The 20,323-nt window shown below is 55.9% G+C and overlaps 2 protein-coding genes and 1 pseudogene across 2 annotated transcripts in view; 2 read left to right on the forward strand and 1 right to left on the reverse strand.

Annotated features, from left to right (window-relative positions):
• Positions 1-20,323, forward strand: part of LOC127474815 (zinc finger protein 208-like) — a 1,262,639-nt pseudogene that overhangs the window by 71,948 nt on the left and 1,170,368 nt on the right.
• Positions 1-20,323, reverse strand: part of LOC127474819 (zinc finger protein 850-like) — a 315,187-nt gene that overhangs the window by 61,178 nt on the left and 233,686 nt on the right. The window lies entirely within an intron of this gene.
• LOC127474999 (B-cell antigen receptor complex-associated protein alpha chain-like) lies at positions 673-4,148 on the forward strand. The gene is made up of 5 exons (XM_051796301.1): positions 673-775; positions 845-1,102; positions 1,846-1,964; positions 3,713-3,781; positions 3,887-4,148. Exons 1-5 carry the CDS (start codon positions 673-675, stop codon positions 3,995-3,997), a joined length of 660 nt encoding a protein of 219 aa, XP_051652261.1. The 3' UTR covers positions 3,998-4,148.

The following is a 20,323-nucleotide window of genomic DNA, read 5'->3' on the forward strand; positions in this document are numbered from 1 at the left end:
GATCACTTATAACACTGCTCCTTGCAGGTAGGATTTGGGTCTGGGGGTCTCAGTTTTGGTGTGTGGGGGGTCTCAGTTTGGGTCTGAAGGGGTCTCTGGGGTGTCAGCTTGGGTCACGGGGTCTCAGGCTTTGGGTCTGGGGGTCTCAGGGGTCCCAAGGCCTCAGTTTTGGTCTGGGGGCCTTGGTTCTGGGGGTCTTAGTTTGGGTCTGGGGATCTAAGGTTTTGGGTCTGGGGGGCTCAGGATTTGGGTCTGGGGGTCTCAGGGATCCCAAGGTCTCCATTTGGGTTTGGGGGTCTCAGGGTTTGGGTCTGGGGGGTCTCAGGGGGTCTCAGCATCGGGTTTTGTCCCCCACACCTGTGTCAAAATGTCCCCCGCCCCCCTCCCAGTATTTCCTGTTCCCAAACTGGGACAGAGAACTGAAACTGGGCCCAGTGACCTTCAGATGGGTCTGGGGGACCCCCAAAGACCCCGGGGGTCCCGCAATGACCCCTCACAGTTCTGGGAACTCCCAAAGACCCCCCCCAGCAGGGACAGGGACCCCCAGTGACCCCCTCAGGGTCAGTCGCCCTCCATGGGGGTTGGGGGGCACTGGTGACCTCCCCTAACCCCCTCTCTGTCCCCGCAGGCTCCTAGTGCTCCCAGACCCCCCCCGAAGGTTGCGCCCCGTGCATGACCCCTGGAGCCCCCCGAGACGCCGACCCCCGTGACCGTGACCACCGGGAGCCCCCCGAGCCCCTCCTGCTCCCCGGCCCCGCCCCGGGGGTGGCTCCGGGTGTGGGGGGGCCCCCCTCCCACGAGGGGCCCGTGGGGACCCCCCTGACCCTCGAGTGCCACTTCTGAGGCCCCCCCGACCCCGCCCTGACCTGGCTCCAGGCGTGTCCCCCCGGGCTCGGGGAGGTCCCCCGGAGCTGCCCCTGGCCCCAGGAGGTGGTGGCCACCCGGGGGGGCCGCCGGATGGACCGGGCGGTGCAGGAAGGGGGGAGAAGCTCCACCCTGACCTACCCCAAACTGTCCCACAACGACTCCGGGCTCTTCTTCTGCTGCGTGGAGTCTGGGGGGGAGACGGCCCAGAGCTGCGGCACCTTCGTCAGGGTCCTTGGTGAGTGGGGGGCGCGGGGGGGGCTCAGCCAGGTCACCCGGCCCCTCCCGGTGCCCCCAGCATGGTACCAGTATAGCCCAGTCCCTCCCGGTTTAACCCAGTCCGTCCCAGTCCCCTCCAAGGGTATCCCAGTGCCCCTCAGCCCTGCGGCACCTTCGGGAGGGTTCAGGGGGTCTCGGGGGGATCAGGGGGGGCTGGGGGCTGGGGGTCTCATCTGAGTCGCTGGTCTTTCCCAGTCCACCCTAGTCCCCTTCCAGTATAACCCAGGACTACCACGAGCCCCCCCAGTCCATCCCAGTGCCCTGCAGTGCCCCCCAGTCCATCCCAGTTATTACCAGTATCCCCTTTGATACCCTCCCAGTGCCCCCCAGTCCCACTCCAGTCCGTTCCAGTCACTCCCAGTATCCCCTTGAGTCCCTCCCAGTGTCCTTCCAGTATAACCCAGTGCCCTCTCAGTACAACCCAGTGCCCTCCAGTCCCTCCCAGTATAACCCAGTGTCCTCCCAGTATAGCCCAGGCCCTCCCAGTATACCCCAGTCCCTCCCAGTGTAACCCAGTCCCTCCCAGTGTAACCGAGTCCCTCCCAGTATACACAGTCCCTCCCAGTGTACCCAGTCCCTCCCAGTGTAACCCAGTCCCTCCCAGTTACCCAGTCCCTCCCAGTGTAACCCAGTCCCTCCCAGTATACCCAGTCCCTCCCAGTATACCCAGTCCCTCCCAGTTACCCAGTCCCGTTCCCACAGAGCCGGTTCCCGCCCCGTTCCTGGCGCTGAGGGAGAGCACCAAGAACCGGATCCTGACGGCGCAGGGGGTGCTGCTGCTGCTCTGCTCGGCCGGGCCGGGGCTGCTGCTGCTGCTCAGGGTGGGACACTGGGACAAACTGGGACAGCTGGGACAGGGGGACACCAACTGGGACACTGGGACACCAACTGGGACACTGGGACAACTGGGACACCCAACTGGGACACTGGGACAAACTGGGACACTGGGACAGGGGGACACCAGCTGGGACACTGGGACACCAACTGGGACACCCAACTGGGACACCCAACTGGGACACTGGGACAAACGGGGACAACTGGGACAGGGGGACACCAACTGGGACACTGGGACACCAACTGGGACACTGGGACAACTGGGACACCCAACTGGGACACTGGGACACCCAGTTGGGACACCCAGCTGGGACACTGGGACAACTGGGACAGGGGGACACCAACTGGGATAGGGGGACACCAACTGGGACACTGAGACCCCCAGTTCTGTCACTGGGACCCCCAATTGGAAACTGGAACCCCCAGCTGGGACACTGGGGACACCAAATGGAACTTTGGGACCCCTAAATGGGACACTGGGGACACCAGTTGGGACACTGGGGACACCTAATTGGGACATTGGGGACACCAACTGGGATGCTGGGGACACTAATTGGGACATTGAGACACCAACTTGGACACTGGGGACACCAACTGGGACACTGGGGACACCTAATTGGGACATTGGGGACACCAACTGGGACACTGGGGACACCAGGTGGGACATTGGGACCCGTAAATGGGACACTGGGGACACCAATTGAGACACTGGGGACATTAATTGAGACCCTGGGGACACCAATTGCCCCCCAGGTCCCCCTAAATCCCCCCTGGGTAACCCAAATCCCCCCCGACACCCCCAAACCCCCCTGGTACCCCCCAATTCCCCCCTGGATGCCCCAAAACCCCTTCAACCACCCCGTACCCCACAGTTCCCCCAAAATCCTCCCCAATTTCCTCCTGCAATCCCCAAATCCCCCCAGTCCTCCCCAGAGACACCCAACCCCCCCTGGCCACCCCTAAATCCCCCTGGTGCCCCCCAAAACCCCCCTGGCCACCCCTAAATCCCTCTGGTGCCCCCCAAAACCCCCCTGGCCACCCCTAAATCCCCCTGGCCACCCCAACCCCCCCCGGCCAGCCTTAGTTTTCCCCCGTCACCCCTTAATTCCCCCTTGGTGCCCCCAAGCCCCCTGGATACCCCTAAATACCCCGTAGTGCCCCCAAACACCCCCTGGCCACCCCAAAACCCCCCTGGAGCCCCCCAACCCCCCCCCCCGGCCACCCCAAAACCCCCCTGTGCCCTCTTTTCCCCCCTCGGCCACCCCAAAACCTCCCTGGTGCCCCCAGAAAACCCCCCTGGCCACCTCAAAACCCCCCTAGTGCTCCCAAACCCCCCCTGGCCACCCCAAAACCCCCCTGTGCTCCCTTTCCCCCCCCAGCCACCCCTAAATCCCCCCTGGTGCCCCCAGAAACCCTCACCTGGCCACCCCAAAACCCCTCTGTGCTCCCTTCCCCCCCCCCCGGCCACCCCTAAATCCCTCCTGGTGCCCCCAGAAAACCCCCCCGGCCACCCCAAAATCCCCCTGTACTTCCAACCCCCCTGCCCCACCACCCCTAAATCTCCCCTGGTGCCCCCCAAAACCCCCCTGGCCACCCCAAAAATTCCCTGTGCCCCCTTTTTTCCCCCCCGGCCACCCCTAAACCCCCCCTGGCCACCCCTAAATCCCCTCTGGTGCCCCCAAAGCCCCCCTGGCCACTCCAAACCCCCCCCGTGCCCCCTGTTCCCCCCCCCCAGAAGCGCTGGGCCAACGAGCAGCTGCTGCACCCCGAAAAAACCACATATGAGGAGGAAAACCTCTACGAGGTGACGTTCTGGGGGCCCCCGTGCCCCAAAATCGTGCTGGGGGGGGTCTATCACCCTCTAAACCCCCCCAAACCGACCCGAATCCCCCCCTTTCCTCGTTTTCAGGGGCTGAACCTGGACGAGTGTTCGATGTACGAGGACATTTCCCGGGGGGTCCAACCCACCTACCAGGACGTGGGGACCCTCCCCAGCGACTCCCAGCTGGAAAATCCCTGAGGGACCCCCCGGAAAAGGGGGGTGGGACCCCCCGGGAAGGGGTTTGGGACCCCCTGGCTCTGCTTGGCCCCCCCCAGTGCTCTGCTCTGGTGACACAAGGCCGTGCTGACCCCCCCCAAAATAAAGCTGCTGTGGGTTCTGTGGGTTTTGGGGGGTTAGTTACTTGTTAGTAATTAACGAGTGGTTAATTAATCAGCAAGGGGAGGCAGGTGAGAGCAGAGATGCCTCAGAGTCTGATGGGAAGGGGGGTCTTGTAGTGACCCCCATTTTTCCCCTATTATCCCCCATTTTCCTTCTTCATCCCCTATTTTCCCCATTTTCCCTCATTTCCCCCATTTTCCCTCATTATCCCCATTTTCCTCATTACCTCGTTTTCCCTCATTTCCCCCATTTTCCCCCCTTATCCCCTATTTTCCCTTATTTCCCCCATTCCCCCCATTATCCCCACTTTTCCTCTCAGACACCCATTTCCCCTCATTTTCAACCATTATCCCTTCTTTTCCCTCCATTATCCCATATTTTTCCCCATTGTTCCCCGTTTCCCCCATTATCCCACATTTCTCCCCTATTATTCCCCATTTTCCCTCATTATCTGACATTTTTCCCTATTATTCACCATTTTCCCCCATTATGCCCCATTATCCCACATTTCTTCTTCCTTATCCCCCATTTCCCCCTTACCATCCCCCATAATCTCCTATTTTTCCCCATTACCCCTCATTTTCCCCATTTTCCCCTCACTCTCCCCCATTACCCTCCCATTTCTCTCCCTTTCTTCCCCATTTCACCTCATTTTACCCCATTTCCCCCCATTATTTGCCCTCATTATCCCCCATTTCTACCCCATTATCCTCCATTTCTACCCCATTATCCTCCATTTCTACCCCATTATCCCCTATTTTTTCCCATTTTCCTCCGTTATCCTCCATTAACCCCCATTTCCCACAAATTTCCCCCATTCTCTCCCATTTCCCCCTCTCTCTCCTCCATTCCTCCATTTTCCCTCGTTTACCCCATTCTCCCCATTAATTCGCATTTTTGCCCATTTTCCCTTATTTACCCCATTCTCCCCATTATCTCTCATTTTTGCCCATTTTCCCCCATTCCTCCCATTTCCCCTCATTCTCCCCCCACTTCCTTCCCATTTCCCCTCATTTTCCTTCCATGTTTCCCCATTTCCTCACATATCCTTCTGTTTCCCCCTCACTGTCCCATTATCCCCCATTTCCCCCCCATTATCCCCCATTTCCCTCCCATTATCTGAGGTGTTGTTCAAGGGACGAACCCCACTCAGACACGAACAAGTGCCAGAGCAGAATTACCGTTTATTCAAACTGCCGAGGTTTAAATACCACGCCTGAACATGTCCCATGACCTTCTAACCAATGACAATCGAGTATTGTCTGAGAACCCGGGAGACCACAACTCCCATGGTTCCTTGTTACAGTCTTCCTGCCACATCTCCCCCTTCTTTTTATTAACAAGTTGAGAAACAATACATTTTTAACATTCTTATTATAACCAATCTTATTTCTAATTATAAAAAACAGGGCCTATCGTCACAAAGCCTTTATTGAACTGTTTACAACTTTATTGGTTCGTGCAATATTCAAGCAATCTCAAATTACCCAGGGTTTGTAGGTGTGGATAACCTTTTATCTGAGGGTGACTTTGTGTAATGGCATCATCTTTATTTAAAAGGGAAATGTGTTGGGTTGTAGGTGTTGTGTCTGAGGTGGTGCTGTTTGAAGTAGTGTTTAAGACGTCTTGCTGTAAAGTGTACTTGCGTTCACACACACACACATGCGTCCACTCAACTTTCTCATTCATACTCCGGTGGCCACCGTTTCATTCTCTCCTTACACATGCACTCTTTAACCCTTTATTGTGTTTGACTCATGGAGTTTTGGTTTTGTATTGGTTACTGTTTATGTGTTTCTTTTGGTTCTGTATTGGTTACTGTTTATATGTTTCTTTTGGTTCTGTTGTATCATTTATTGCTTGTGATTCTCCCTGTTTTAAAAAAATGTTAATGTAGATTTACACACATAGGGAACAGACCCATATCTCTTTTCCCCCCTTTTTTTTTTTTTCTGTGTGATGTGTTTACTATTGTTGGTCATGTTTCTTCTAATCCAAATCCTTCAATTATTTCTTCTGGTGGTTGTTCCTGTTGTGCTGGAGGGCTGATATAAGGCCTGACACATCTAGAAGGGACCCATTGTAATTTGGTACCCTTGGATACACAGGCATATCCCCTTCCCCATGTTATGAGATCTACTGGTCCTGACCATTGCCCAGATATTAGATCTTTGATCATAACTGGTGGTTTGGAAGATGAAAGTATTTGAGTTTTATGTTGGCGTTCATACCTGCTATGGTCTGTATCATTACAGTTTAAGAAATTTAGAACATATGACACTTTCCATAAGCGTTCCTGGGGGCTATATACCGACTCCCCTCTTTTTTGTCTTTGAAGCATTTCTTTTAGTGTATGGTGAGCTCTTTCTACAATCGCTTGTCCTGTGGGTGAATGCGGTATTCCTATGGAATGGAGTACCCCCCAATCTGTGAGAAATGTTTTGATTTTTTCAGAACAATAAGCAGGGCCATTGTCGGGTTTTATGGTTTTTGGAATTCCTAGGATTGCGAAACAACTGAGCCAGTGTCTGATAACGTCTTTGGCTTTTTCTCCTGTGTGTGCTGTTGCATTAATGTATCTGGAATGTGTGTCTACTGTAACATGGACATATTTTAGTTTACCGAATTCAGCTCTATGTGTAACGTCTGTCTGCCAGATTTCATTGGCTGTTATGCCCCTGGGATTAACCCCTTCCTTAGCTGGCATTGGGGTAATTCGCTGGCAGTCAGAGCATGACATAATTATGTCTCTGACATGGTTTATTGTAATTTGGAATTGTCTCTTTAATGAACGTGCATTTTGGTGGAACAACTGGTGTGAAAGTGTCCTGGTTTGAGATAGTCCCAAAATCCAATTCCCTAGCTCCATTCCCCCTCCCACATCTCAACCTAATGTGAGATGGGTTTTTCCAGACAAAACACACCAGACTCAAAGTGGGGGAAAGGGAAATATATTACAGTGACTGTACAAATAAATACCATATCACATTATACACATGATCACAAACTATCTCTACCATGACATATGTATTTACAATTATCGGATCTCTTCTCCCCTCCAAATAAAAGTCCAGGAGGGAAAGAAGGACAGATCCCTTCCAGTCTCTGAACAGCAGCATCTTCTGAGGCAGCAGTCTGTCTTCTTCACATTGATGCAGCAGCTTTGGCTGGCTTTCTGCCAGCATCCACGAGGGAGGTATCCAAGCCTCTCTCTCGGCCCCATCGCCTCCAACCGAGGGGTCTTCCGTGGGCTTCGTAACCCCAGACAAGGTCGTATCACCACGTCATATCACGAAGACACAGGGGGGTCTCCGTGACGGTCTGGTATCTCCAGGAGACTCAGCTCCTTGCAGGGCCTCTGTGCCCTGTCTCTCAGGCTGCCACCGTGGCAGCAGTGCAAGGGGGGGAGCCAAGGTCAACTCCCCCCGCATTCCATCTGGCGGTCCCGGTCCAGCTCCGGGACATCTTTTGAGCTTCTCAGCTCCTCTCTCTCTCTCCGGTGCTGCATGTCTAAAACTCTTCTCCTTAATAGGAGTCCATCTCCCTCTTTTCTCAGAGGGATCTCAAAGGAGTTTGGGGGGGGGTCTGGTATCAGTCTTACCCCCAGAACTCTGTCTCTCAGCTGCTGGCTCTCTCTCTCTCCCTTTCCAAGAGTATTCTCTGCGGTGCTGCATGTTGCTTCTGTTGCTCCTCCGGTTCAGGTCTTATCTGTCCTGGCTCTCTGCCACCGTTTCTCTGGTCAGCGCCGGCTGCTGCTCTGCGCCCATGGAGAAAAACATCTCCTGGCATAACTACAGACACTTAGTCCGGTCTAGCACTGTTCCAGGTCTTTGCAGTCCCCCCCCCAACCAGGGGCTGGGAGGCCCCAGAGGGCCCAAAGGGGCTCAGAGCCCTTCCTCGTGGCTCTACAACATGGCCACCTCTCCTGTGGCTCCTGGAACCCAGTGGCCATTGGGACACTGCAGGGCCTGCTGGAATCCAGGGGCCGGGGGGACACTGGGGAGCCTCTTGGAGCCAAGGGAACCCTGGGATGTTTTGGAACATCCTGGAATCAAGGAGCCATTGTGACACCGTAGGGCCTCATGGAACCAAAGGAACCCTCAGAGTTTTTGGAACCTCATAGAATCAAGGGGCCATTTCTGGCAGGATGCTCTGCTCTGACAATACCTAAACAATGGTCAGAGAATGCAAACAATGCACACTCTCTGTGATGAGTTACTGCTGGTGCCAAGGTGCTCTTTTTAATGTTGAATTGTGCTAAACCCAAAATGCTTCATGAAACTTCAAACACACATCCTGCTTTTTGAAGCAGGATTTGACAGATAAGCTGCTCCCTGGCCTGCAAATATGTCTGGCAGTCAAACCCTTGATAACTATAAAAGCCCTGTCCAACTGTCATGGGGCAGATTCTTCCACAGACTTCCTTGAAGTGTGTGGAGCTTCTGCCATGAAGCAGGGACAGCTCTTCATGGTCACTGCCCAGGGGTTAAGTGAAAGAGAGAGAACTACCCCCTGTCATTGTGGGGTGAGTTACCTCAATCTCTACTTCAGGATCGTTTCTTTTTGCTGGCTTTGATCCAATTGCTTTAATAGAATGACTTTGATAGACTGCACTGTCCTATCTTACACTATACTGCTAGAAGGTTTTGGCTTTTATACTGTGCAGTAAATAATTGTCTTTAAGGCCATTTATCTGTTCACTTGTCTGATCAATTGTCTTAATAAATAATTCATTTTATAAAAATATTTCTGATTTGCCATCACTAAAACCTACCGAACAAAGTGATTGAATCACACCTCTAGAATTCCTTCAATCGAAACCAAAATCTGAGCCCGAGATTGGATCCAGCCACCCCAGGCTCCTCTCTGAGAAGGAATTTAGAAAGCAAGGGGGTCCTCTCTGCCCCTGGTAGCTCAACGAGACGGCTTCTGCCATCAACTTTGTCTAAGCCTTCCACCCCCCCAGCCCCAAGCCGTGACACATGGGCATGTCTTGTCCATGCAGTGCAAACATGGACTCCTGAGCTGGTCATTTGCTGTCCCTCCTTGGAGGGAAGAACAAGTCCAATGGCCTGGGGTGAGAGGCCAGTGCTGGGAGCGGCGCTGGCTGTGCCAGGGCACTGCTGGGTGCCCCCACCCTGAGCACTCCCACCCTTGTGCTGGTCACTGCTGTTTTCCTCTGCAGGGCGTTGTGTTGGGCACATCCTGGAGAGCAAAGTGGAAAACAGATGGAAGCTTTGAGGCCCTGGCCTGAGGAGATGCCCCTGCAGGATGGCAGTGCTGCTGCAGAGGTCAGCTCTGTGCCAGCAGTGCCCGTGGCTGTCCCTGCCTGCAGTCCCTGGACAGTCCTGCAGCAGGACTGGCACCGACTGCCAGAGCACTGAGGCCTCCAACAACACAGGGCTCTGCAGGACAGTGTGGAAGGGAAGGGAGAGGAGGCCATGGAGGAGAAGGGCTGCTGCTCCCTGGCAGTGCTGCTCTGCTGGGACTCTTTTCTGGCCCAGCTCTGCACAGAGGCACCGAGCCTGCAGCTGCAGAGAAGTCAGAAAGGAAAGATGTCAGGCAAACAAGTCAAGGCAGAGTTCTTTATTTGGTTTGAGCACACAGTGAATACAATTTCCAATTTGTACAGCCTCTGGGTCAAGTTAGAAAGGCAAACACTGAATTGAAAATGGTGTTTATATATAAAGATATAAATATATATCGTTTTAGATATATTTATAGATATACAGATTTTTTGGTGTGAAGAAATTCTCACAAAAATAACACTCCTCTCAGGAGCAAAATATCAAAAAAGATATACTGGGCCTTCAATGAAGTCCATAACAGGATTGGCCTTTAATGAGGTACATAACATGCAGAAGAAGGAGAGTTTATTGCTTCTGAAAAACAGCCAGTTATCAGTTTCCTCAGAGCATCCTTGACCTCCTGGTTCCTGAGGCTGTAAATTAGGGAGTTCAGTGCTGGAGGCACCACTGAGTAAAGAACTGACACTACCAGATCAAAGGATGGGGAGGAGATGGAAGGGGGCTTCAGGTAGACAAAGAATGAGGTGCTAATAAACAGTGAGACCACGGCCAGGTGAGGGAGGCACGTGGAAAAGGCTTTGTGCCGTCCTTGCTGAGAGGGGATCCTCAGCACAGCCCTGAAGATCTGTACATAGGAGAAAACAATGAAAACAAAACAACCAAACATTAAACAGGCAATAACCACAGTGAGCCCAATTTCCCTGAGGTAGCCTGAGTGTGAGCAGGAGAGCTTGAGGATGTGTGGGATTTCACAGAAGAACTGGCCCAGGGCATTGCCCTGGCACAGGGGCAGGGAAAATGTATTGGCTGTGTGCAGCAGAGCATTGAGAAATGCAGTGGCCCAGGCAGCTGCTGCCATGTGGGCACAAGCTCTGCTGCCCAGGAGGGTCCCGTAGTGCAGGGGTTTGCAGATGGCAATGTAGCGGTCGTAGCACATGATGGTGAGGAGGAAATACTCTGCGTCAAGAAAGAAGACAAGCAGAAAGGCCTGTGCAGCACATCCCATGTAGGAGATGGTTGTGGTGTTACGGAGGGAATTGTGCATGGCTTTGGGGACAGTGGTGCAGATGCAGCCCAGGTCTGTGAGGGAGAGGTTGAGCAGGAAGAAGCCCATGGGGGTGTGCAGGTGGTGGTCACAGGCTACGGCGCTGAGGATGAGGCCGTTGGCCAGGAGGGCAGCCAGGGAGATGGCCAGGAAGAGCCAGAAGTGCAGGAGCTGCAGCTCCCTCCTGTCTGCAAATGCCAGGAGGAGGAACTGGGTGAGGGAGCTGCTGTTGGACATTTGCTGTTCCTCAGCACAGGGTCTATTCAGAAAAGGAAAAGACACAGAAGAATTAGGAGATACCCCTCTCAGCAAAGATACTCCATCTCTCATAGTAATCCCCCCAAACCATTTGTATTTCCCTTTAGCTGATTCAGAGTGGTGTGAACAGCAAGAATTCTGCCCATGTGCTGCCAAGGGCTCAGCTCTGCTCTGCTGCAGTGGCGACATGGAGCTGGTTTGTGACAGCTCTGATGATCACAAGGGATGTCAGATGTGACCCACCTTTAACAGAAAAGCTCCATTTCTGACCCCCCTACTCACAAGAGTGTGGTCTGCAGAACAGAGGTTTCTATTCTCTTTAGAATAATTCTTCTGTTAGATATGTTCCACCATTAAATCTTCAGGGTGTTCTTTTAGGAGTAAAAATTCCCATTTTTATTGCTAAAAATTTGAAGAATCTTTAGAAAAGACAAGAGACAAAAGGGCTCAAATCTCTGTGGTTAAAAGCAGAACCAGGAGAGCTGCAGAGTTCTTTAGCCTGTTTCCCTTCTGCCCTGCTCTTTACCTTGTACTGCATTCACTTTGATTTCACACAAACAAATATTGAAAACTACATCCACAATGCAGTGATGAGAGCAGGACAATGTTGTTTCCAAGCTCAGCTCTGTGAAGTGTCCCCTGTGCCAGCCCAGAGGTGCAGCTGTGCTGGACAGAGCAGGACAGGAGCCCTCCTGTAGAGAAGCCAAGGCCTGGGACAGGAGAGTGCCCACCCCCAAGGGAAGGCTCAGCACTGCCCAGGATCCTGTGCTCATTTTTGAGACGCCTGAAATATTCATGTCTGAGAGTAAAAGAGTTTGAATTTCAGTGCAGCCTCCTGACCTGAGAGAACAATGTCTGTGCTACAATGCCTAAGCAGGAAACACACCTCAGGACTAATTCCTTTCCTGTAGCCCCTGTCTTTTCTTAGATTTGCAAAAAATTCTCCATTCAATATGGTGTAGTGGTGTGGAGCTGTGAGCAGGTCTGACCCTGCAACACTGAGACATGGAAAAGATCCTCCCTCAGCTGCCAGGTTTGCTCCTTGCCCACAGCCCTTCTCCCCCAGCCCTGGCAGCAGCTCCCCGGGCTGGTTGAGAGCTGCCCCTGGCAGGCAGCAGAGTCCCTGCCAAACACAGCACCCTGGGCTGCAGGACCCTGCTCTGCCCCACTGCCCTGGGCACCCCTGGCTGCACCCCCAGCTTCACAGCTCTTCCAAAGGGCCCCAAAACAGCCCCTGCTCACCCATCCCATCAGCTGGGGCTGGGCCAGCTTTAGGAGATGCCTCCAGGAGCTGCCCCTGCACTGCCCTGCAGCCACAGACTCACCCTGTGCAGCCCTGCCAAGATTCCTCCTGCAGGGAGCTCTCAGCCATCCTGCCAGTGCTGAGCCCCTTGAAGCTGTGTCTGTGCCCTGCTGGTGTCCCTGAGCTGCCCTGGCAGTGCCCTCAGCCCTGCTGGGCTGTGCAGAGGAGCTGCTCACCAGCAGAGTTGTCTCTTTGAAGCTCTTCTTGCTTGCCAGGAGCTCCCTGTGTGCCAGGAGCCCGGCCCAGCTCAGCAGCACAGCAACAGCCCCAGGCATTTCATGACCCTCAGGGGGTTTGTTGTTGTTTACATGAGACTCAGTCCCTGAGAGGAAGTTCAAACAACTTCTCAAAAAGTCAAAGTGAGATTGAAACACTAAAGTTTCCTTTAGTGCTAATGAGTCCCACTGAGGGGCATAACTGAGAATGTGTCCCCAGGTTCCAGTTAGAGCAGAAAACTGCAGACAGTGATGACAAGGATGGACAAGCAAGGGAAAGGTGACTCTGATGCTGAATAAACCTTGACTTGTTTCCTTAATCCAGAGGACCAAGCCCTGACCCCCAGTCCCTGGGAAGGCAGATGCTGTCCCTGCCTCATTCCTCAGGGCTCTTCCTGGGGCACTGGGATGTGGGATGTGCAATGCCAAGGACAGGACCATGGGGTGGCACCTGCCAGGCTGCTGAGCAGGGACAAGGAGGCCATGAGGCCCCAGGGCTGCAAGGGGCACTCCCCTCCTCCTGGCATCAGGGGCACAGACAGCAGCCCTGGCCAAAGGCCTGCAGAAGGTGGCTGTGTCAGGGCCTTTCAGCTTCTCCCCATGCCTGTCTCCTCTCCAGCCCAGGCTGTCCTACGGTGTCCATGCCCTGCCCCTTTCCCTGCAGGCTGTCATCATCCCCCCGGCTGCCCCACCTGGCTGGCACCTTCCTGCACTGACATCTCTGCGTCCTCCCTGGCTCTTCCTGCACACACAAAGCCTTGGGCTCATCCAGACTCCTTCTGGGTGAAGTGTTGCAGCACACCATTGCCCTCAGGGTGAAACTCCGTTCTCTTTGTTTCCAGTCTGGATCTCTCCAGCTGAACTTGGTATTGTTTCTTTATTTCTCATGCTGTTTCCTGCTATGACAAAAGGATCCTTCATCTCTGAAACCCCCCTTCAACCCTCTCTGGCTACCCCTGCACTGTCCTCAGTCTCCACACCATGGAGCCCAGAGCTCCTTAGTCCCTACAGAGTGGTCATGGGCTTGAGGCCTTCAAATCTTTTCTTGGGAGATCCCTGGGTACTCTCTAAGGTGTTTGCAGATGAACACATGGTGCTCACAGTCTAAGGAAATCACAGGGATACGTTTTACAAAGGCCTGTATTGGTAGAATATGGGGCAATCGCCTTAAACTGAAAGATTGGAGTCTCATATTGATAATAGGGGTCACAAGTCCTGCCAGCAAATCTGCTCCAGTGTGGGCTCCTCCCTGGGCTGCAGGGGGGTCTCTACTCCACCCTGGACTCCCCCACAGGTCACAGGCCCTTCAGCTCGAGTTCACGTGGAGTTCCAGCCACCAAGGAGCCCCAAACTCTGACACACAGCCAGGAGCCCCAGACAGCACCAGCAGCTGCAAATTTCAGCAGCACATCCCAGACACATCTGTCAGTATCTCCAACACTCCCAGCCCCACCCTGGACACCAACAAAGGCTGTTGTGGTTTCACCCCATGCAGCCCCCAAGCCCCTCCTGGCCACTCCTCACTCTCCCACCAACAGGACAGTGGAGAGAACTGGGAGAGGAAAAGCTGGAAAACTCGTGGGTTGAGATAAAGACACTTTAATAAGGACAAGCAAAAGCTGCATGCAGGAGCAAAACAAAACAGGGGATTCATTCCCTGCTTGCCACGGTTGGGCAGGTTTTCAGCACCTCCAGGAGAGCAGGGCCCTATCCCATGGAATGGTGGCATGGGAAAACAATCTCCATCACTCCAAACCTGTCCTGGCTATGTCCCCTCCCAACCTCCCCCACACCCCAAGCCCCTCCCCAGTGTGTCTGTGCGAGGGGCAGGAAAGGCCTTGGCTCTGGGTAAGCTCAGCACTAACAAAACCACCTCTGTGTTCTCAAGCCTGTGCTCAGCACAGAGTATTGTACAGTGTAACTCTATTGCACAAGTTAACTGAAAGGTCCATTGTGTTTTTTAGCAAGTCAACGAGATGTCCCCCATGATCAGAGCTGAGTTCCTCCTTGGCTTGGCCCCATACTGCAAGATGGACACAAATACCCCTGAAACACAGTGGGAGAGGTCGTCCATAGGGGTGAGAAAGATGATGCTGAGAGGAAGATTCTGTGGGCAGGGGTCACTCGCCCCTTGCCCTACAGCAGGGCATGCACAGACTGTTGCTATCAGGTGATGAACAGGCAGGGTTTGGCTGCCACTCAGGCATCACCTTATACTGGGTACTGGCCCTACGTGGTGTAATGTAGAGCTGATAAAATGGGGTGTCAGGACTGCTGGGGTGAGCAATCCTCATCCTGCCATGGAGACTGTGTTGTTCCATGGGGACGCCCGCTAAGCACGGGCACCGACCAGCTGCTGCAGATCCTGGCAGCCCTGGCCTGTCTGTGTGGGTAAGCACAGTTTATTGACAGGAAGCAACTGAGAAAGCAAATGTTTTATATCCTTTTTTAATATCCTTGTAATTCCCTTTTTACTAGTTAATACTGTAGTAAAAGCCACTCATAGTATTGTTTTAATATCCTTTAAATGTTCCTTTAATTCCCTTTTTACTAGTTAATACTGTAATAAAAGCCGTTCATAGTATTGTATGAATGCCAACTGATAAGGCAGTTATTTTGTATTCTTTTTTAGCTTTTGATTCTCTTTGCTAGTTTTTTATTCTCACTGCAATAAAAGATTTTTTGTAGTGTTTGAATGTCTGTTGTACATGTTGTTATTCCGGGCATGTATTCAAATGAACTAACACACAGGGGCACAGCTCTTTGGGGCAGGAGACGAGCAGCAGCCTTGCCAGGGCTCGGGGCGGTGGCAGGTCTCCTTGGGCCAGGACTTGCCAGAGCTGCTGATTTGGGTACAGCCCTGGCCAAAGGGCTGCCAGCAGCATTGGTGCCCTTGCCCACACCTTCCTTCTCGGTGTCAGCCCCCCTGTTTAGGATGGCCACCAGCCAGCACTTCTCCCAAGGAGGCCGTGCCAGCTTGTGTGGAAGGCCCCGTGCCCTTCCCACTGCGACAGAGTCGGTGGCCGAGGGGGCTCCTTGTGCTGCCATGAGCAGGCACAGGAGGGGAGTGTTTGCTCATTTCTTGAGCTGTTCCTACAGTTCAGGTCCAGCCAGATTAGATACTTCAGAGAGAGGATTCCCTCCAAGGTGGGGCAGGTTGGCGGGGCTGGGGTAGGCCCCAGGCCACGTGGCACTGTGTCCCAGGGCCCTTTGTGACACGCTGGGCATGGCCGGTGGGATGGAAGGGGGCAGGGTGTCCAAGGGCCCTTTATGACCCGTGGTGACAGAGGTGCTGCTGGTGACACGGCCACAGTGTCAACAGTGCTCCTCGGAGCAGGCGACGGGACAGGACGGGACAGAGCGGTGCTGTGTGGAGCCCCCGCGCAGCCAACTCGTGCCTTGCTGACCCGGAGCGTTTTGGAGGATTTTCTCACTTTCAGGTGACCTCGAGGCATTTCCACAGGACTTGGAGACCCGGAGTTTCTCCGAGGTGTCTCTAATCCCTGTGGCAGGTGCCCTTGGGACCCTTTTGCAGGACTTGGAGACCCGGAGCTTCTCCGAGGTGTCTCCAATCCCTGTGGCAGGTGGCCTCAAGGCCATTCTGCAACTTAGGGCCCGGAGTTTCTCCGAGGTTCTCTTTCTCTCTTGCAGGTGCCCTGGACACCAGACTGTGGCATGGCAGGGAGACGCTTCAGCCTGCTCAGGCTGCTCCGGAGGAAGAAGGAGGAGGAAAGCCCTGGAGCTGCTCCAGCACAGCAGCCTGAAGAGGTGCAGCAGGTGCAGCCCCCGCAGGAGGGTGAGTGCTGGAGCTGGGCCACAGGGCTGGTGGCTGCAGCCCCCTTGGCCTCATCCTGTCCCATCCCGTCTGGACATACCCAGGGAAAGGGAGGGGGGCAGAGGGGCTGGGGCTGATCTCCTGGCAGCCATGCTCCATCCACTGGGCACCCTGGGGCTGGCCCTGCCTGCTCCTGGAGCCCAGGCCTGGGCTGTGTTCTCCGGCCTCTCCCGCACACCCTCAGCTCTGAGCGCGCTCGCTCTTTGACAGATGCAGGCCAGGAGCGGACAGAAGAGCAGCTCCGTGCCCGTGGCCGCTTCCGCAGGGCAGCACAGGTACCTGCAGCCATCCCCGCCTTGGCTGGGCCTGCTCTCACTGCTCAGCCCAGCACCGCTGTCCCAGCCCTCCAGGGGACATCCCTCTCTTCCCTGCCCTTCTTTCTCCTGCAGACATTTATGAAATTCATGGGCAGTCGGCGTAGAAAGTCCAGGGTCACACCAGCTGATGTCCAGGCCCAGCCTGACCCCATCCCGACCCAGCTGACAAGGCCTGATGTCAGCACCGCGTCGACTGCTGTCCCAGCACAGTGTGACACCACAACCAGTGATCACACAACCCACTGGGACACCACCGATGATGTGTCACACTGTGACTCTGTGCTGCCTGGTCTCACGGAGGAGGCCGACGCCACAACGACGGAGGGCGTGGCAGGCACTGACACCTCGCCTGTTCAGCGCCTGGTCGATACCCCCAGCCTGGACTTTCTTGAGGAGAGAGCTGTCTCTGCTGAAGTAAGCAGCCTGTGGCCCCCCAAGCTGGGTGCGCTGGGCCCCCTCAGCCTTTGAGGCTGGCACAGTGTGCTGGGAAGGGAAGCATTTCTCAGGGGAAGCTGGGCAAGTATCTAACTCTGGAAGCTCTCCACCTCTCCCCTGTGCATCTTCCAGGCCAGACTGTGGGACCTGGGGACCTGGGGCTGCTCAAGGCATCTCCAGTCCCTGGGGCAGGTGCCCTCGAGGCCAGACAGTGGGACTGGATGAGGCGAGGCATTTCCCAGGCTTCTCTCTTGCAGCTGCCTTCAAGGCACGACTGCAGGACTTGAGGAGCCAAAGCTTTTCCATGGCATCTCTGCTGCAGGTGTCCATAACGCCAGACAGAGACATGCAGCAGAGACCCCCCACGGTGCCCAAGCTGGCCTGGGTGAAGGAGGAGGAGAAGGAGGAAAGCCCTGGGGCTGCTCCAACACAGCAGCCTGAAGAGGTGCAGCAGGTGCAGCCCCCGCAGGAGGGTGAGTGCTGGAGCTGGGCCACAGGGCTGGTGGCTGCAGCCCCCTTGGCCTCATCCTGTCCCATCCCATCTGGACATGCCCAGGGAAAGGGAGGGGGGCAGAGGGGCTGGGGCTGATCTCCTGGCAGCCGTGCTCCATCCACTGGGCATCCCGAGGCTGGCCCTGCCTGCTCCTGGAGCCCAGGCCTGGGCTGTGTTCTCCGGCCTCTCCCACACACCCTCAGCTCTGAGCGCGCTCGCTCTTTGCCAGATGCAGGCCAGGAGCGGACAGAAGAGCAGCTCCGTGCCCGTGGCCGCTTCCGCAGGGCAGCACAGGTACCTGCAGCCATCCCCGCCTGGGCTGGGCCTGCTCTCACTGCTCAGCCCAGCACCGCTGTCGCGGCCCTCCAGGGGACATCCCTCTCTCTTCCTTGCCTTTCTCCTGTAGCTGGTTTGCAGATTCATCAGGTGCATTTGGCACGAAGAGGCCACTTTCATGGCCACTGGGGACACGGCAAACTTGGACCTCTTCAATGCCCAGACCAGCGCTGCCCTGCTGGATTTGCTTGTGCAGAACGGTGTCTACAAAGCAAAGCAAGTAAGCAGCCTGTGGCCAGGGCTCCAGTCCCCCAGGGATGCTGTGGCCCCTCACGTCGGCTGCTCTGGGTCCCCTCAGCCTTTGAGACCAGCAGAGTGTGGTGGCAAGGGGAGCAATTCTTGGGGGAAGCTGAGCAAGTTACTGGCTCTGGCAGCTCTCCAACTGTCCCCCGTGTCCCCTCCAGGTGCCGGCCATAGTCAGGTGCATCCATCAGTGGCTCACGTCCAATGTGTCTGCTGAGCACAGGCTGGACAAGACTCTTGTCCTGCTGACCGAGGCACACCCCACGGATGTTGCAGTGACCCTGCTGCGCTCTGCCCCAGCCTGTGACAGGTATGGGGCCCACCTGCCTTGAGGGCTCACCTGCCTTTAGACCCCATCCCCCTGGACAGCCTGTCCCAAATGGTGTGCCAGAGACATGGAGACTTCCCAGACACTCCAGCTCCTCTCTTGGCCAGCTTTGGCATGTCAGCCTCCAATCCTGAGGCCAGCCTGCCTCCCTGCCCCACAAGGCACCGTGGCTCTGTCACCTGGGCCCCGCAGCTGCCCAGGCCACAGCGCTGTGTCCCAGACCCCCCTGAGCCAGAGTTGTGACTCCACAGAGCTGCTCGCACCATGTGGAAGACGCTCATCTCCTTCAGACGGACTAAGGAGCCGGTGCTGCAGATCCTCTTCTGTGTGCTGGAATACTGGCCAGCGCACAGGAGACGCACCTCTGATGGGGATGAGAGGGATGTCTTTGCCCTGGCTGTGAGTTTCTTGAGCTGACCTCTGCTTGGCCCCAGGTTGCCTCTGGGATGCCTTTCCATCCTCCCTCACCACTGCTTCTCCCTGCCCCAGGCACTGGGCTGCAGGCCTGCCTTAGGGGCAGGTTCAGGGACACCAGGCTGGGGGATCCCCCTGTGTTTCCTCTGGCCTGTCCCTGCTACGCTTGGGCCCTGCCACATGGACATCTGGGCCCTGAGAGCTGTCTCTGGGTGCTTTGTCTTTGGCAGGCAACTGTGGCACTCTGGGAGATCCTCCAGCTGTCCCACTCCTGGTGCCCAAGTGCAGTGAAGGACAATTTCCCCCGCCTCCTTCTGACTCTGCTCTTCCAAGTTTTCATCAGCACAGAGGAGATGTCAGAGGAGGTCGAGACCTTCTGGAGGCGATGCCGGGAGCAGCGCAGCCTTCCCCCCAACCCCAACAGGTGCTCCATCCCAGTCCCCTCTCCCTGCCACGCCCTCGGGGCTGGGGCCAGGGCTCTGTGCCTGACCTGGGCTGTGCTCTGCACACAGGTTTGCAGTGCAGACTGTTAAAGCCCTGCTGCGCCAGCTGCTGGATGAGGACGTGTTGATGGTGATCGGTCGCAAGTGTGGCTGGGACATGCTCCTCAAGGCTGACAGCCACCACTATGCAGTGGGTCTGCTGGCCAGGTGAGAGCCCTTTCTCCCCACTGCCCCACACCCCCACAGGTCATTTCTGCCCTGTGCACAGGCCACCCCTCACAGTGCCCGTGCTGCTGGGCCAGAGGGCCTTGGCAGCCAGGGATGGCTGAGCAGAGTGGAAAAGGCGGAGAGGGGCGGCTGCACAGGAGGACCCACCTCCCAAAGTGCCCACGTCCTCTCCTGGGCTGGTGGCCAAAGACCAGGCCTGTGTGAGTCAGTCCCAGGAGAGCTTTGCCCACCTGGCTCAGGGTCTCTGGCACCTTTATTCCCCCTTGCAGGGAGCTGTGCCGTGTCTCCCGCTCCTTTGGTCGCAGCATCGCCGTCAGCCTGCTCCTGCGGCTCAGCAGGGGAGAGCCCCTGTGGGAACTGCCTGCCCTGGCGTTCCTGGTGGAGGTGAGCCTGATGGCGAGCGCTGCCTGGCCCAGCTGCCTCCCCCTCTCTGCCCTCTCACAGCCGCAGCCGCCCGGGACGGTGCCTGCACCCTGTGCTGCTGCCTGGGCCCAGCCCCGGGCGGGTCTGGGCTCCTGCCGGCCGGGCACCCCGTCACTGCTCCCTGCCTTTCAGGTCCTGCACTGCCTGAACCCCAGACAATGTGGGCCCAGCGTCCTGCAGATTATTTCCAGGCACCTGCGCAGTCAGTGCCCGGAGAGGCGTCGCCTGGCGCTCCGAGGCCTGGTGGTGCTCAGCAGGGATCCCGCAATGGTGAGCAGGGGGCAGGGGCTGAAGCCGGGCCGGCAGCGTGCGGCTGTGCAAGGCAGTAGCTTGGCCTTGGC

Source organism: Manacus candei, unplaced genomic scaffold (genome assembly GCF_025592945.1).
Source record: "Manacus candei isolate 608988 ecotype Guabito, Panama unplaced genomic scaffold, ASM2559294v1 h1tg000045l, whole genome shotgun sequence".
Lineage (NCBI taxonomy): Eukaryota > Metazoa > Chordata > Aves > Passeriformes > Pipridae > Manacus > Manacus candei.